This window comes from Equus quagga, chromosome 15 (assembly GCF_021613505.1).
Source record: "Equus quagga isolate Etosha38 chromosome 15, UCLA_HA_Equagga_1.0, whole genome shotgun sequence".
NCBI lineage: Eukaryota > Metazoa > Chordata > Mammalia > Perissodactyla > Equidae > Equus > Equus quagga.
This window is the reverse complement of record NC_060281.1, coordinates 87,953,622-87,969,825: the sequence shown is the minus strand read 5'-3', so window position 1 is coordinate 87,969,825 and position 16,204 is coordinate 87,953,622. Positions and strand designations below refer to the sequence as shown.

The following is a 16,204-nucleotide window of genomic DNA, read 5'->3' as shown; positions in this document are numbered from 1 at the left end:
TCTAATTGTATCACAATTTGTTTATTTCCCATTTGAGGGAAATTTGAGTTGTTTCCAGTTTGAACAATTATGAATAAAGCTGCTATAAAAACTTGTCTGTGAGTTTTTGTGTGAACGTGAGTTGTCATTTCACCTGGGCAAATACTTCTGGGTCATTTGGGAAGTATATGTTTAATTTTATAAGAAATTACCAAGCTGTATTCCAGAGTCGTTGTACCATTTTGTATTTCTACCAGTAGTATATAAGGGTTCCAATTGAGGAGTTGAAGCCTTTTTCATTATTTGTTCATTCATTTGTAGTTTGGAGAGCCAGGTATTGAAGTGGTTGGTGGGAAGCTTAGAGGTGCCGAAAGCTTGTAGGGGTATCTGCAGCTGTCTTCCTACCTCTAGGCAGCCCTGTGAGCCTCTGCAGGAAAGCTTCCTTTTGTAAGACCTTACAATATTGCTAACCTGTGACACATCTTTCTGAGGGAGATACAGGCGGAACCAAAACTGATGTCATAGTTAGTTTCCACAGTCTAGACGTTTAGTTTTTTGATCCAGGAAAAGGTTTTGATCGAAATGTTTTTGACTTCTTGTCAACCTCCTGCATGTCTATCCCAAATTATGATTATATGGAGATAATACCAAAAACAGTCTAATTTTTCTGATGTTGCTTATATTATAATTGGAGTGTAAGCACTTTTTAAAAAACAATTTGATTGAAATATAATTTACACACCATAAAAGTTCACCTATTTAAATTATACAATTCAGTGGGTTTTTTTGTATACTTACAGAGTTGTGCAGCTGTCACCATGATTTAGTTTTTATCACTCCTGAAAGAAACCTTGTACCCATTAGCAGTCATTCCCTATTTCCCATTCCTGTTACCTCCAGCCTCTTCCAACCACTTGTCTACTTTTGTCTCTATAGGTTTGCCTGTTGTGGACATTTTATGTAAGTTAGACCTTACAATATGTAGTGTTTTGTGACTGACTTCTTTCACTTGGCATAAAGATTTTAAGGTTCATCCATGGTGTAGCGTGTATAAGTACTTCATTCCTTTTCATGGCTGAATACTATTCTGTTTTATCCATTTACTGGTTGATGGACATTTGAGTTGTTTCCACTTTTTGGCCATTATGAATAATGCTGTTGTCAGCATTTGTATACAGGTTTTGTGTGGACATAGGTTTTAATTTCCTGGAGTAGTTACATAAGGGTGGAATTGCTGGGTTATATGGTAACTCTATGTTTAGCATTTCAGGGAGTTACCAGACTTTTCCAAAGTAGCTACACCATTTCACAATCCCACCAACAATGTATGAAGCTTCCAGTTTCTCCATCTTCTGTCCAACACTTGTTATTTTCTGTTTTGTTTTGAATTATAGCCATTTTAATGGGTATAAAGTGATATTGTGGTTTTGATTGTCATTTCTCTAATGACTAATGATGTTGAGTGTCTTTTTATGTGCTTATTGACCATTTGTATATCTTGGGAAAATGTCTATTCCAATCCTTTGTCCTTTTTTTTTACTTTTTAAAAAATTAATAACTTTATCTTTAGAACACTTTAAGATTTACAGAGAAATTGAGCACATAGTACAGAGACTTTCCACATCTTTCCCCACTCCGTGCACACAGTTTCCTCCATTAACATATTAGTGTGGTACATTTATTACAATTAATGAACCACTATTGATACATTATTATTAACTAAAGTCCATAGTTTATTCAGATTTTTTAAATTTTTGTGTAATAGCCTTTTCCTGTTCTAGAATGCTATCAGGATACCACATTGCATTTAGTCCTCATATCGCCTGAGGCTCCTCTTGGCTGTGACAGTTTCTCACACTTTTCTTGTTTTTGGTCATCTTGAGAGATTTTGAGGAGTACTGGTCAGGTATATTGTAGAATCCCTCTCCATTGGGGTTTGTTTAATATTTTTCTCATAAGACTGGGGTTATGGGTTTGGGGGAGAAAAGTCACACAGGTAAAGTGCCATTTTCATCACAGCATTTCACAGGCACATACTCTAAACATGAAGTAGTGTTTGTCAGGTTTCTCCACTGTGCAGTTACTCCCCTCACCTCCTTTCCATACCGTACTCTTTGGAAGGAAGACACCTTGCACAGCCTAACTTAAGGAATGGGTAGTTATGCTCGCTCTGCCTTTTTTTCTGTGAGTAAGATTGTTGTTGAGCTAACATCTGTGCCAATCTTCCTCTATTTTCTGTGGGATGCTACCACAGCATGGCTTGATGAGGTGCTAGGTCTGTGCCCAGGATCCACACCTGTGAATCCCAGGCCAGTGAAGCAGAGCGCATGAACTTAACCACTACACCACTGGGCCAGCCCCATCCCACTGCCTATTTTTAAATAAGTTTTTTTGTCTTTTTATTGTTGAGTTGTGAGAATTCTTTTTATATTCTAAATACAAATCCCTTGTCAGATAGATGATTTGCAGATATTTACTCCTGGCCAGTGGGTTGTCTTTTCACTTCTTGGTGTCCTTTGAAGCACAAAAGTTTTTAGTTTTAATGGAGCCCAACTTATCAGTCTCCTTTTTTTATCCCTTGTGCTTTTTGGTATCTTAGCTGAGAAATCATTACCAAACCCAAGATCATGAAGATTTACTCTTGTCTTTTCGTCTATGATCCACTTCAAATTAATTCTTTTGTGTGATGTGAGCTAGGGTCCAGATTTATTCTTTTGCATGTGGATATCCCATTGTCTCATCACTATTTGTTGAAAAACTTTTCTTCTTGGTCTCACTTGTCAAACATCAGTTGACTGACTGTAAACGTTAGAGTTTATCTGGACTCTCGGTTCTGTTCCATTGATCTGTATGTCTATCCTGTGCCAGGGCCACACTGTCTTGATTATTGGAGCTTTATTTTTGAAATCAGGAAATGTGAATCTACCACCTTCTTTCTTCTTTTTCAAGATCGTTATGTGTCCCTTGCATTTTCTTTCTTTCTTTTTTTTTTTTTTTTTTGAGGAAGATTAGCCCTCAGCTAACTGCTGCCAATCCTCCTCTCTTTACTGAGGAAGACTGGCCCTGAGCTAACATCCATGCCCATCTTCCTCTACTTTATATATGGGACGCCTACCACAGCATGGCATGCCAAGCAGTGCCATGTCCGCACTCGGGGTCCGAACCAGCAAACCGCAGGCCACCAAAGTGGAACATGCAAACTTAACCACTGCACCACTGGGCCGGCCCCTGTCCCTTGCATTTTCATTTGAGTTTTAGGATTAGTTTTTCAATTTCTGCAAACATAAGCACCTTTTAAATATTTGGGGTTTTTTAAGTGAGGAAGATTGGCCCTGAGCTAACGTCTGTTGCCAATCTTCCTCCTTTTTTTTTTTTCCTCCTCCCCAAAGCCCCAGTACATAGTTGTATATCCTAGTTGTAGGTCATTCTAGTTCTTCTATGCGGGATGCCACCACAGCATGGCATGATGAACGGTATGTAGGTCTGCGCCCAGGATCTGAACCAGCAAACCCCAGGCTGCCAAAGCAGAGTACACAAACTTAACCACTTGGCCATGGGGCCAGCCCCCAAATGGTTTTTAACAAGACTACAAATCCAGGATCTTCAGCTGAGGTTGTGAAATTCTTGTACTTCTAAAATGGTCCCATACCTCACAGAATACATTTTTCACCCCCCAGTATACCTAATACTTTATTTTAATATACCACGTTTTCTTTATCCACTCCTCCATCAATGGATACTTAGGTTGTTTCTGTGTCTTGCCCACCATAAATAATGCTGCAGTGATCATGAGGTGCAGATATCTTCTCAGGATAGTGATTTTGTTTCCTTCGCGTATATACCCAGAAGTGGAATTGCTGGATCAAGTATACCTCATACTTTTAACAACTTCCCTAATCTTCTAATTCTTCATTCAGCCAACCTGTTATGTACCTGCAGTGTGCCAAGGTCACTGTCAGGTACTGGGTCTACAACAATCATTAAGATCCACTTTCTGCCCTCAAATAGCTCCAGTCTCATGGAGGTGATATATTAAACAAATAATTGAGAAATAGTGTTACAGAGGTTTTGATAGAGATACTGTACAAGGTAGTGGGGGCTCAAAGGAGTGGCTAGCACTAACCAAGCATGGACTCTGGCATTTCTAACAGCTTTACCTATATTAACTTATCTAATCTTTACAAGTAGGTAGGTACCATCTTTCTTACCATATTATAGATGAAGACCAGGCCAGTGTTCCACAGCCTTGTGAAAACTTTCTTGTAAACATGAAATTGCCTCAAACTCTTTAAGGTTCTCTTTATTTCAAAATAAATATGGTTAAAAACAAGTCAAAAGAGTGGGCAGAGTATCATTTTGCTTTCAAGCTGTACACAGCTCCTCTTCCCCACCAAACCTTCTGCTACACTGCCTGGGAAATGGTTGCTCCCTTGTCTCTTCCCTAAGAATGTTGACTAAGTGGAGAACAAGCATTTTTTCAGCAAGTAGAGGCTCTGAAGAAAGTCCTGCCTTCAGTGCTTTGCACAGTAAATAGTTTGAGGAGGGATGAAGAGTTTTAGAATTTTTCCTGAGCGGATATAATGAGGGATACAGGTAGGATGGTGCTGGCACACAGAGAGAGGGCCCAGAATATAACTGCATGGTTTAATGAATGCTACAGCGTCCAGTGGAGAGAGAGAGTAAAACCACTGGAGTATTTGTATCTATGCAAACTTAAGGAATCCAGTATACATTTATCCATCTAATATTTGCTGATTCCAAATATTTTAAAATGCTGTGTCCTAGCCTAGTTATTAAGTTTATCATTTTAACTATTCTCAGGTCCAGTAAAATAAAAATCAAAGAAAGCAGAACAAAGGAAAGGCACCTTTCTTTTATATGGCAGGCACTGTACCAGGTGGTGTTTTACATGTATTATTTAATTTAATCCTCAGATAGCACTGAGGTACGTGTGCTTCCTCTCTTTTTCACAGAGGAAGAAGCTGAGCCTCAGAGAGGTAAGTAATATCACAAAGCCCAACTGGCCAGCCTTCAGGTTCGCTGCTCTTTAAATAATCGCTGCTCTCAGTATCTATTGAGAAATGGATAGGGAAGCCCTAAGAACACACTATTAATAGCATTTGTTGATTTAACCTAATTGTATTCATTTATTAATTCTGCAAATATTTGAGTGCTGTTATGTCCCAGGTGTTAGGCTGGAAGAGGAGAGACCAAAACAAACCCGATCCTTACCCTGGTGAAGTTTATATTCTAGTGGGAATTAGATCTTTACATTGATTTGCATTTTGCTTTATCTGTTTATTGCAGGTTTCCTGTTACATACATATATATACACATACACATGTGAATGTATAGCTTTGAGTTTGTTTTCTAAAAAGGGAGGAGGGATGAAAAATTTTGTAGATTAACAAGTTTGAGAACTTCTTTATACTGCATCTTACACATATAGTAGGATTTCAGAGAAACTCTATACAGTAAAACTCCTTTATGAATTGCATTTATATTCTGCTTAGAAAGGTTTTTGTTTGTTTTTTAATGTTTCATAGTGGAAATTTTCAGATTTATTCAAAAGTGGAAAGGAGAATATACTAAACCCCCATGTACTTAGCTTCAGTAATTACCAACTCATGACCAATGTTGTAGAGATGCAGTTATGGCAAGTAATTGGGTTCAGGACTAATATTCAACTTACAGATTAATCTCTTTTACATAAGGTTTTATGCATAACTGTTCTTTATCAAAGAGAAATTTTATCTATGACTTATTTAGTATTTATTCAAGTAATAAGAAGTGGGTTATCTAATAATATAAACTGTTGTGAGTCTAATTTATTTGTGTTTTACAATGGAAGCTTCTTCTGAATTAAGCATATATCTCCGTGTTGTAGTCAGCTGTCCAGCTACGTAAGTACGTTTAGGTAACTAACATTTAGAGGAAAGCATTTGTTCACAATTACCTGTTTCTGCCACATATACTTTTGGCCCTGTGTCATATTTTGCAGAGAAGAACAAAACCAAAAATACTGTGTACTAACTTTGCAATTCTCTTTTTGAGTTGGATCATCTTTGTTATTGCCATTGGTTGCATGATTAAATTCATACAAGTAGAGCAAATGATTTTTTTTATGATTGCATACTGATTTAGATTTATTTCTCTTATGCAGAAGGAAGTGTACAGATTACAGAACAAACTCTGCTAAAATCTACTGAAGAGGTACAAGGTATGAAGGTCAATGGGACTAAGATGGATAATAATGAAGGACACAAGAATGGCAATGTGAGTAAAGGTCTCTCAGCTGGGTGCAGCAAATACCCAGAAGTAGACAAAATCATGACCAGTGGTGAGGTTTCAGAAACCAGCACAATAGTGTCCCTAGAGCCTTTAACCTTTGTGGACCCTGGATTAACAGAAGCAACTCCTAAAGAAAAAGAATGTGAAGAATTGAAAACTTGTCCTTCTTGGTTGTCATTGTTACCAGGGAACAGTGCCATTTCCAAAGTGGACAATGGAAAGGAAGAGTTGTGCAAATTAAACCTTGTCTGTGAAGCAGATGACAATCACCAACAGATTCTTGGCCACCATAATGAAAAACACAGTTGTGCACATGGCAGTCCCAAAGCTACAAGAAATGTAGTTGTTGTAGAAAATTCTGAAGTTTCACATTTCACATCAAGTTTGTCTAGTCCAGAATCCAGAACAGCATCCTTAGAAAAATGTGGTTTTGAAGGTAATTGCTTGCTGAAGAGATCTGCTGAAAAGACAGATAATTCCTGTTTTGATGGGAATGATCAAAGCAAGAACTTGGCTTCTAGGAAAGAAAATGAAGAAGAACTTTTGAACCCCAGAAGTGAACCACAGGAACTCTTTTTTGTTAATGCCAGGCAACCAGAAGCAAATGCTAGTGATCATTGTTCTGGTGATGAAGAGACTGTTGACTCCCCGAAAGAGAATATCCATGATAACTTGTGCATTCAAGGTGGTATCCATACAGACAGTTCTAGTTCTTTAATGGCCAATTCTTTTAGTGAAGCCACAGAAGTAATGTTAAAAAAAAATGATTTGAAAATCACTTCAGAGATTCGGTGTAGCTTGACAAACTGTAAGGACCACAGAGTAACTTGTACAAATATGAGCCATCCAGGTGGACACTCTGAAGAGAGCAGTTTTTCCTCCTTGATGCAGATTGAAGAGCCAGAACAGACTACCACTATAGAGCCCAATATGTTAAGTAAAAAGTTTTACAGTAAAGACTCTAACTCCTTAGTCAGCACCCAGAGAAATCTGGAAGGCAACACCCAGTTAAATGAAGCATCGTATAATGTGTTTCTTATTGAAAGAAAATCCCCTGTGAGTTTAATGCCAGAGGACCAGATAAGTCCTGTAAATGAGGTATCAAGACCCAAGAAAAATATTGCTCAGCTACCACCATCGCTAGAGTTTGATTACAGACTTGGGTCAGAAAAAGCTGTACAGACCTCACAAGATGATATTCCACATTTAGATGAACAGAGCGTTGCCTGTGAGATAAATCAGTTTCCTTGTTCCGATGAACTGGTTGTAAACAAAATAGAAAATGAATGTGTTTTAAATCAAGTGTCCCTTAATTCTCGAGACCACACCAAGCTGCCAGCTGACAAAGATTTGCCTTTAGCAACAAGCAAGGATTCCCAACAGAGCCATCACCCTCCATTAGAGGTTGGAGTAGACGTCATTGCTGATACCCAAACCATTTCCAGGAAGACAAAAATGAAAGACATCTTTCCACCAGGTGACAAAACCTGTGGTGCCTCTTCCAACAATCCCACCTTAAACATCAAACCAGTAAGTCTAGAAGGAAAAAGTGAAATGGCTGATTCAGGAACAGAAGATCTACATTCCAGACTTTTCTCAAGTAAGAAAGAAGCAGCAGGCTTGCCTCAAGAGGTTTCTATCATGGAATATCAAAGTGTTCAATCTCAGGATCTCTCTAGCTCTCATTGTATAAGAAAAAATGCACCAGAAAAGAGCATGGGTTCTGCTTGTACTGCTTTTGAGTCTAGCAAAACCATCCTGGAAGTTGAAAACTCTTTGATAACCAAGTATGAAAATGCATTTCAGGGCAGCAATCACCACTCCCAAGGAAGAGAAGTCTCCATGAAAAGTACCATCCATAAGGTGACTGATACATTCGAGGAAAGTGAACTTGATGGGAGAGAAACTAAAGGCAGCCTTCCAGAAGATGAGATTAGAAACAAAACAACAGCAGGCATGTTAAACAGTGAAGCTTCCAGTCACACCACCAGTTACATCCAACCCAGTGAGGAAGGGCTAGAAGGAAAGGAACAGAATATACCCAAAGAGACTGTGTTTTGTAAGTATAGCATCTCTGATTGTGCCACACAAGAACTAAACCAATCTGCAAACATTCCAAGTCCTGAAAAACTGTTGGACCAGTCTCCTAGTATTGTGTTCTCGAGTTTTAAAATCATGAACCAAACAATTGAAACTCTTGATCAGAAAGCAGATGAAGTCTTTGACTGCCAGAGTAATCTAGTCAGACCAGATGTAGGCAGAAGTGAAGATACCCTAGGTAGTGACCAGAGAGAGACCATCACAGAGCCTAACAGAGAGGTAAGTCACAACCAAAGGGATCTGCTAGTCAGTTCAGGCAGTAACAACTCATTGTCTGGAGGTAGTCCAGAGAAAGGCGATTTGAAAGGAGCCTTTGAAGGGATTTCTGGTTGTGAGGAGTCTACAGATGGTGTGGTAGATGTCATCTACACAGACTGTAGTAATAAACCTACAGAAGGCGTGCTGGACATAAGGGCATCTAGTACATTTGATGGTGCTGCAAGGCAAAATAGACTGGTATTACATGAAACCTCAAGGAGTACCCTGTCTCAGAGAGAACTGAAGGCTGCACTTACAGGAATGATTGACCAGGACTCAGATTTCCCAGATACTACTTCCTCTATAGTGGAATCTCTTGAACTAAAAAAATCATGTGAAGAGAAAGTATGCAGATCATTAAAAGATTGTGAAATGGAAGTGTGTGTAGACTCTTGTGCCCATGAGATAGAATGTATTGCAGATCATGAACCAAATATAAAAATATTAGATAGAGTAAATGTGTCTTTAAATTATATTCATCATGAACAGCAAGTTAAAGAAGGATGTCTGAGAGAAACACAAGGAATGGTTGAAGGATCAAAACTGGAAATAAATTCTGAGTTTGACAAGGAAGATACCTTTGGAATTTCCTCAAAAGAGGTAATGTCTTTTAGATGCCAAGGTGAGAACTCTGTTCCGCCAGGGATCCTGAAATCCATTGAGCTAATGCCTTTGTGTCTGTCTTCTGAAGAAAATTCAGAAACTAATATTAATAGTGAAGAAACTGACCTGGAAAATCTTTTAAAACCAAAAGATGATGAGATGCCTTGTGGAAACGTAAAGGACTGCACAGTCCTGCCTGAGCTCAAGAGAGGAGCACCAAGGGATATGAGTAATCCTAGTGAAGGAAACAGTGTAGACATCAGTGTGAAAAATTTGCCTTTGACAATGGAAACAGAAACTACAGTGAAAGGTGAAGAAACTGAAGAACATCAAAGGGGACCGCTGGGTCACTTAACTGTTGGGGAGGAATCTGAGGAGATGATTACCAGAGAATATAGCCACGGTGATAATATGAGTGAGATTTCTCAGACCCACTTTAAATCCCAGAGGATGCTTGGTGATGCCAACGAACAAAGCCAGAAGATTTTGGACCACATGTTGCAGAAGGAAGAGGAACATATACAGCAAAAAGAAGCACATGCAATATTGGAACAATGCACATCATCTAATATGTTGTCAGATGAGGTGCGAAGTAAGAACCAACCTAAGGATTGTAAAGATAAGTTCCCCATGATGAAAGAAATCACCCTAGCAAAGCTGGCCAAGGGCGACATTGCTGCACGGTTTCAGAAGTTGAAAGACCCACAGGAGGAAAGCTTGTGTCATCCATTAAAAAAGAACATTAAGTTGTGCACAGGTCCTTGCCTTCGTGGTGCCCCCTGGAAAGCACAAGACCCCTCCTCTGCTAGGTGTGATGAAATACACGGTGCCTTTGGGAACACTTCACATCAGAAAATAGTGCTTCCCTTAAAGAAGCAGCCCCATCGACCATGTAAGAAAGTTACCTGTCAGGAGCAAGTCAACATGGGGAGAAAAGTGAGTAAAATCAGAAGTTCTGTCTTTTTAAAGAGTTCCTCTGAAACCATCCCCACAAAAGCACACAGATTTCTCAGTTCACATACTGTATCTGCGCCCACAAAACTGGAACCCGAAACAGTACCTACTGGGAGCTTAATTAGCCAAATACCAAAGCAGAAGGCTATTCTGTGCCATCCTTTGAGGAGCCTGAATGTTAGGAAGCCTACCAAAGAATCAGCCTTATTCAACAAGCTGTCCATCCTTGCCTCCAAACTGGCCCCAGCCATGAAGACCCAGAAACTAAGATATCGGCCGTATTCCTCTGAACTTCTTCCAGTGACTAAAAGCTACAAGCGACTCAGATATCAAAGACTCCTGGATGGATTTTCGTATAATACAATACAGTTGAATCCATATTTGGCAGCTAGTGGATGGGATAAGTGGCCTAATAGTAAGCCTTTGACACTTTATTCTCTTGAAGCCATCAAAATGAATTTCATAGATTTGAGCGACAAGATGCCATCGCTGCTGTTTGGTTCTGAAATCTTCCCAGTATCCTTTCATGTGAAATCAGGCTCTGAGTGCATGGCCGAGTCCCCAAGGACTTTTCCTGAGCACTGTGCTCCAACGAGGCTTGCCTTAGGAGAGGCCCCACAGTGCCCATCTCAACCTCCCAAGTGGACCTTTTCTTTCTTCTTGTCCCACGGTTGCCCTGGGATGGCCACATTCAGGGAAGACACTGGCCTCCGTGGTCAGGCATGCGCCCAGGCTCCTTCACACCCTCCAGTTCCTCTCCAAGACTATGGAGGCACCGCCATAGTCCAGACCAGAGCAGGCTGCTCTGTCCTTGGCCTTCACACACTTCTAGCACTTTGTTCCCCTGGATGTTACCGGATCTGGACAAAAAAACGGAGCTTCTCCAGTCACATGCCTGCCATGCAGAGGCTCTTCATGACCCAGGTTACACAGGGCTTGAAAGGGTTAAGGTCTCCAGCCTCCATAGCGGACAAAGTCTTCTGTTCTCTACCCTACTCGGTGGGCCGAGTGCTGTCCATTTGGAGCCAGCATGGGCCTACTGCCTGCCCCTTCAAAATCTCTGCTCTTCATTCCACTCACAGCATGCGGCAGCCAACTCTGGGCACCATAAGCAGGTAAAATCGGTCCCCTATTCTTTGCAAATGTCCCATGTTTGCTTCCTGCCATTGGGGAGAGGAGAGGGGCACTACGGGAGATTCAGGGCTATTTGCAGTCTTTTGTGTCTGCACTTTCTGTTTATCTTGCAAATCTCTGCTGAGAAAATGCAACAGCAATTCTTAAGTGTAGACCTGTCTGATTTTCCATTTTCCTGCATCATCTACTCCTATATTTTGTGCCATTCTTTTTTCTGTCCATTTCATTCTATAAACAAACAAATCTTTTAAATCTTTTTTCTTCTTGCCCCCACCTTGCAAAGAACAAACACCGTTACAAATTAAAGGCCATAAATAGTGACAAATAATGGCTTGTAATTATATCTTAATGACAAAGTGCTATACAACCAACACCTAACTTGGTGTTTGGTATGTAAAGGATACAGAATAAGTAGTTTTTAAATATATTAATTATACAGGTATCACCAAATCTAGTTTACAAACCTCTGCATTTCTGTCTGGAGCAGAGAGGCTTCAAAGATTGGTATTTACATACTATAGGTGTAGAATTTTTATTTTTAAGTGAACTGGAAAAGAGTTCTTGTGGTGAAAATAATTTCACCAATATCATTTTACCTTCTAATTGAAAATAAAGAGAAGAAAAGGATTTGAGAGTTATATCCCTAAAACACTGCTTTACACATAATAGATAAATCCTCGTTTGTAATCCTTTGGATAAACAGGAACTTAAATTTTTTTTTAATTTGCCCTTAACATTGCTGTACAGTCATGCATCACTTAACCATGGATATGTTCTGAGAAAGGTATCCTTAGGTGATTTGTCATCGTGCGAATCTCATACAGTGCACTTACGCAAACACAGATGACATAGCCTACTACACACATAGGCTATACGGTACTAGTCTTATGGGACCACCATCATATATGCAGTGTGTCCGTCACTGACCGAAACGTCGTTATGCGGCGCATGACTATAGTTTAAAATTTCAACAACAAAAAAAGCCTTAAAATTCCAAATAGCCTGGGAGAGGCCTTATTCTTTGGATGTCGGGGCCGTCTCTTATGCAGGATAATTCTGTGTCGTTAAAAAGCTGCTGGTGCATATCGTGAACTTCCCCAAGCAGTTAAGCGGAAAACTAAATAAATAAAAGAGTTTTGGAAAAATACTCCAGAACCTGAATGTGGCTGATTGAAATTGAAAGATGAATTACTATTATAAGTACTTGTCTTACAGTTAGTAGAGAAATGTTCACTTTTTTATAAGGCAGCCATAAAAATACATTAGAATGAATCAAGTTGTTTTAAATGATAGTGTACTGCTTTTATTTTGTCTGGTTTGTTGGTATGCCTCTGCAATCTCATAACTGCTGTCTGCTCTGTGTCTGTGACACACAGCTTTAAATCGTGTTACTGACTGTGTTCATTTCTGAGGTTAGTGTCGTGTGTAGTTTACTCATTTCACCCTGTGAGGGTATGTGGCCCTTTGGCCCTTTTTCCTCCTACAGAACTCTTTCCCACCTGACTTTTCTGTTTCCTTGTATGGAATATTTTCTCTCTCCCTTACTACCTCTGTCTCGTGCTTTTTTTTTTTAGTTAAAAAATTATTTTTCATTTTTAAATTTAAAAAATGTTTAAATTTATTTTATTATTTTAATTCAAGTGGAAGGTAGAGGGATGGTGTTGGTAGGCACTTTTTCTTCTCATTGGCTGTGAAAGCATCTTAACATTATATATCCATGGTTTAGAGTTTAGGAGTTTGCTGCTTTTCTAAACATACGTAGAAATATTAGGCAAACTAGGTAGCCCCAGAAAGCAAGACTTAACAAAGTCCTTAAAAATTAACTTATATTTCCATAGGATTTTCTTATTTGAACCTTATTCTCCGGTACTGTATAATATAGGATGAACAGGCATCTAGTTTACGTTTTTAATAGATGATGAGACTGAGGCACCTGGTTTTTTCTAACTCAGATCACTCAGCTGCTGAATATTTGAGCTGAGCTATACCTAGAACCCAGGTCCCTGATTTCTGATTTGGTCAGCTCCACCCTGCCTCTCTTTCCTTTTATCATACTCCTTGGGGAATCCTGAATTGCTACTAAACATTCTAAAAATCTGAATTGTCTGTGTTTTTCCTAGCCATGGAACAAATTTCTCTTAGTTCTAAGAGGAGATGGATTGTATGGTCATCATATCAACACCGTATTAATTAAACCTGTATTGTGCTCTACATTCGGTAGAAACTGATACAGGTTTTACTTTGTGAGGCACAAAAAATTCAGAGCCTCAGATTAATGTATCCATAGGTGATTAATACTATGGTTTCGTCTATAAAAAGCTTAATTATAAATGAACCAACCTGTCAACAGTTTTCATCTTCATAGCTATATTTTATGTGGAACTTGACTTTAAAGAAAAGAAAATTTCTTCATAATTTTTTGTGAAGTCATAGAAATTTGCAGATTTTATTGTAATAGAGTTAATACAGAGCTGAATAGTATAAAATATTTATACTATTATGTAAGTATAATTTATTATTTTATTTATTTAGTTAGTTAGTTATTTTTCCTTCTTCTCCCCAAAGTCCCCCAGTACATAGTTGTATATTCTAGTTGTGCGTCCTTCTAGTTGTGGCATGTGGGACACCGCCTCAGCATGGCCTGAACAGCAGTGCCAGGTCTGTGCCCCAGATCCAAACCAGCGAAACCATGGGCTGCTGAAGCAGAGTGCCCAAACTTAACCACTCGGCCACGGGGCTGGCCCCTAATTTATTTTTTAAAAATCTTTAATATACATGTTCAACAACTTGATTAGAAGGTATAAGGCTTAAGTCATTCTTGTTCCTCTCCTTTCTCTAACTATCTTCTCTTTATTTCCCTCCCTACCTTGTTTGTTTAGTTAGAAAATGATCTTCCTGTCAGCCTGCCTCCGTTCCAGTGATGGGCCCATAAAATGTAATTCTCGTGACTGGGAGGTTCTCATCTTTCTGAGTGACTGATATTGCTTGTCTTCTGAGGGCTCTAATTGAGTGTCATGTGCCATTGCCCACAAAGGCATCGAAACCTTTTCTGTTGTTCCACTGCCCTAACTTACTGCTTTTATACTTTTGCTTCACCTCAGCCACACCATGTTACCACATGTGCCTCTTCCAGGCGTGGAAGCTACTTACAACACCAGCGGCAGTCAGATGAGGTAAGCTTCCACTGGTGCCTGGCACATGAGGGTTGCAGTGTGTGTGTGTGTGTGTCAGAGAGAAAGCACACACACGAGTGCACGTGCTAGGAGATGGCCTGGGTCAGGCATAATGTGATTCTGACCTCTTGTTCTAAAACTGATCTAAGATTCAAGTGTGTTTCATTACAAGTAAAGACTAAGCATGTGTAATCAATACCATTTATTGGGAAAAAAGTCAAAATTACTGGACAGTTCATTGTACCACACATCTCCTCTCCAGCTACGTCTTGGTCATTTGGCCAACTTCAGTGCCTAGATGGGATTAATCTCATCTGAGCGCAATTCATTTGTTCAGTTCACTAAATTTCTTCTTCCTCCAAAAAGTCTGTTCCTTTTTATATTTTTCTTTATAAAACTGCTCCATATCAATGAAGTGGATTGACCACATTCTTCTAATTTTTTACATATGCAGACACAGGCTATGTTTAGAAGTGACTAGAAAACAAACAGTTTATCTGGAAATGTCATTGCCAGAAAGAGGGAAAGTCTTCAACCTTAGTCTGGATGTTAAGTTGAATGTGCTGAGGTAGAAAGTGAACCCGTCTCATATTTTTCTTCTGTTTTTCTCTCTGTGGTGCTAGTCTAGAGCCTTCATTCTCTGCCTTGGTACCAAAGTCTTGCTTGGTAACAGAATCAGCTGTCAGCAAGCTCTTGCTTTCAGCCTCTGAGTTCCAGGTTCCTGGATTTGATGAGCTGGATGGTATGACAGCAGCGTGCCCCCGGCCACAGAGCAGCTCTCCGGAACAGAAAGAGGTAAATAAAGTGCTAGTGGGGTCAGGTGATGGTGGCACTGGAGGTGTCCATTGATGACTACAGATCACATGGTAGGTACAGACAGGCCGCTGAGTGTCTTTACTTACCACCTTTAGCTTCAGCTAAATACTGGAGATTACCAAGACAGGAGTTTTTCTGCTCAGCCACTAACAGATACCCTGAATCTCCTAACCTACATTATTTTCCAGATCCTTTTTTCTTGACAACAGCATTTAACACTGGTTAGAGAATTGGACCACAGAGCTGCTTCATGTATTCAAAGAAGATAAGTGAACAAACAATGGTGTTCTTCAATTTTGTGATGTCTGATATCTCTAACAGCTGCAAATTTTCATATTGATAATCTAAATATCTGAACTAAATATACAAATTCTATTGTAATAATATAAAAGGGGGTAGTCACTGAAGACACTGTCGGCAAGAGTAGGAGGGGTAGCTTTGTCACAAACTACTTACTAGAATCATCTATAAACTGAGGAAGTGATATCTTGAGTGTCAAGAAAAGGGACTTTATATTTTTAAAATGTCTTACAACTTGACCATCTTTCTTCTTAACCCTTAAAAATAGGCCGAGCCAGAGAAGAGGCCAAAGAAAGTCTCACAGATTCGCATCCGGAAAACCATTCCTAAGCCAGACCCTAATCTTACCCCCATGGGCCTTCCTCGACCCAAAAGGTGAGCTCCTTCTCTAATACAAACTAGGTTCACTATTTTGGAAAATTGTTTGGTGGAATATAATGACCTATTAAAGAGTCATATACTCTGAGCCCTTAATTATACTTCTAGAAATTTATTCAAAAGAATTAAAAGGTAATGTGGCTAGAGATTTATGTACAAGGATATTTTAGTGCTTTCTTAATCATTTTTATTGAGCTCACTGTGCCAGGTATTATGCT

At 39.4% G+C, this 16,204-nt stretch overlaps 1 protein-coding gene across 14 annotated transcripts in view; it reads left to right on the top strand.

Moving 5' to 3' along the window:
- PRR14L (proline rich 14 like) overlaps positions 1-16,204 on the top strand; it is a 62,993-nt gene that overhangs the window by 26,967 nt on the left and 19,822 nt on the right. For all 14 annotated transcript variants that reach the window (XR_006885242.1, XR_006885240.1, XR_006885245.1 and 11 more), the window contains 4 exons: positions 6,143-11,300; positions 14,421-14,492; positions 15,116-15,287; positions 15,877-15,983. Coding sequence is in view for 8 of the 14 variants with exons in the window: in XM_046639139.1 (XP_046495095.1) it covers positions 6,143-11,300; positions 14,421-14,492; positions 15,116-15,287; positions 15,877-15,983 (5,509 nt within the window). In the remaining 6 variants the exon portion in view is untranslated. The remainder of the gene's footprint in view (positions 1-6,142; positions 11,301-14,420; positions 14,493-15,115; positions 15,288-15,876; positions 15,984-16,204) is intronic.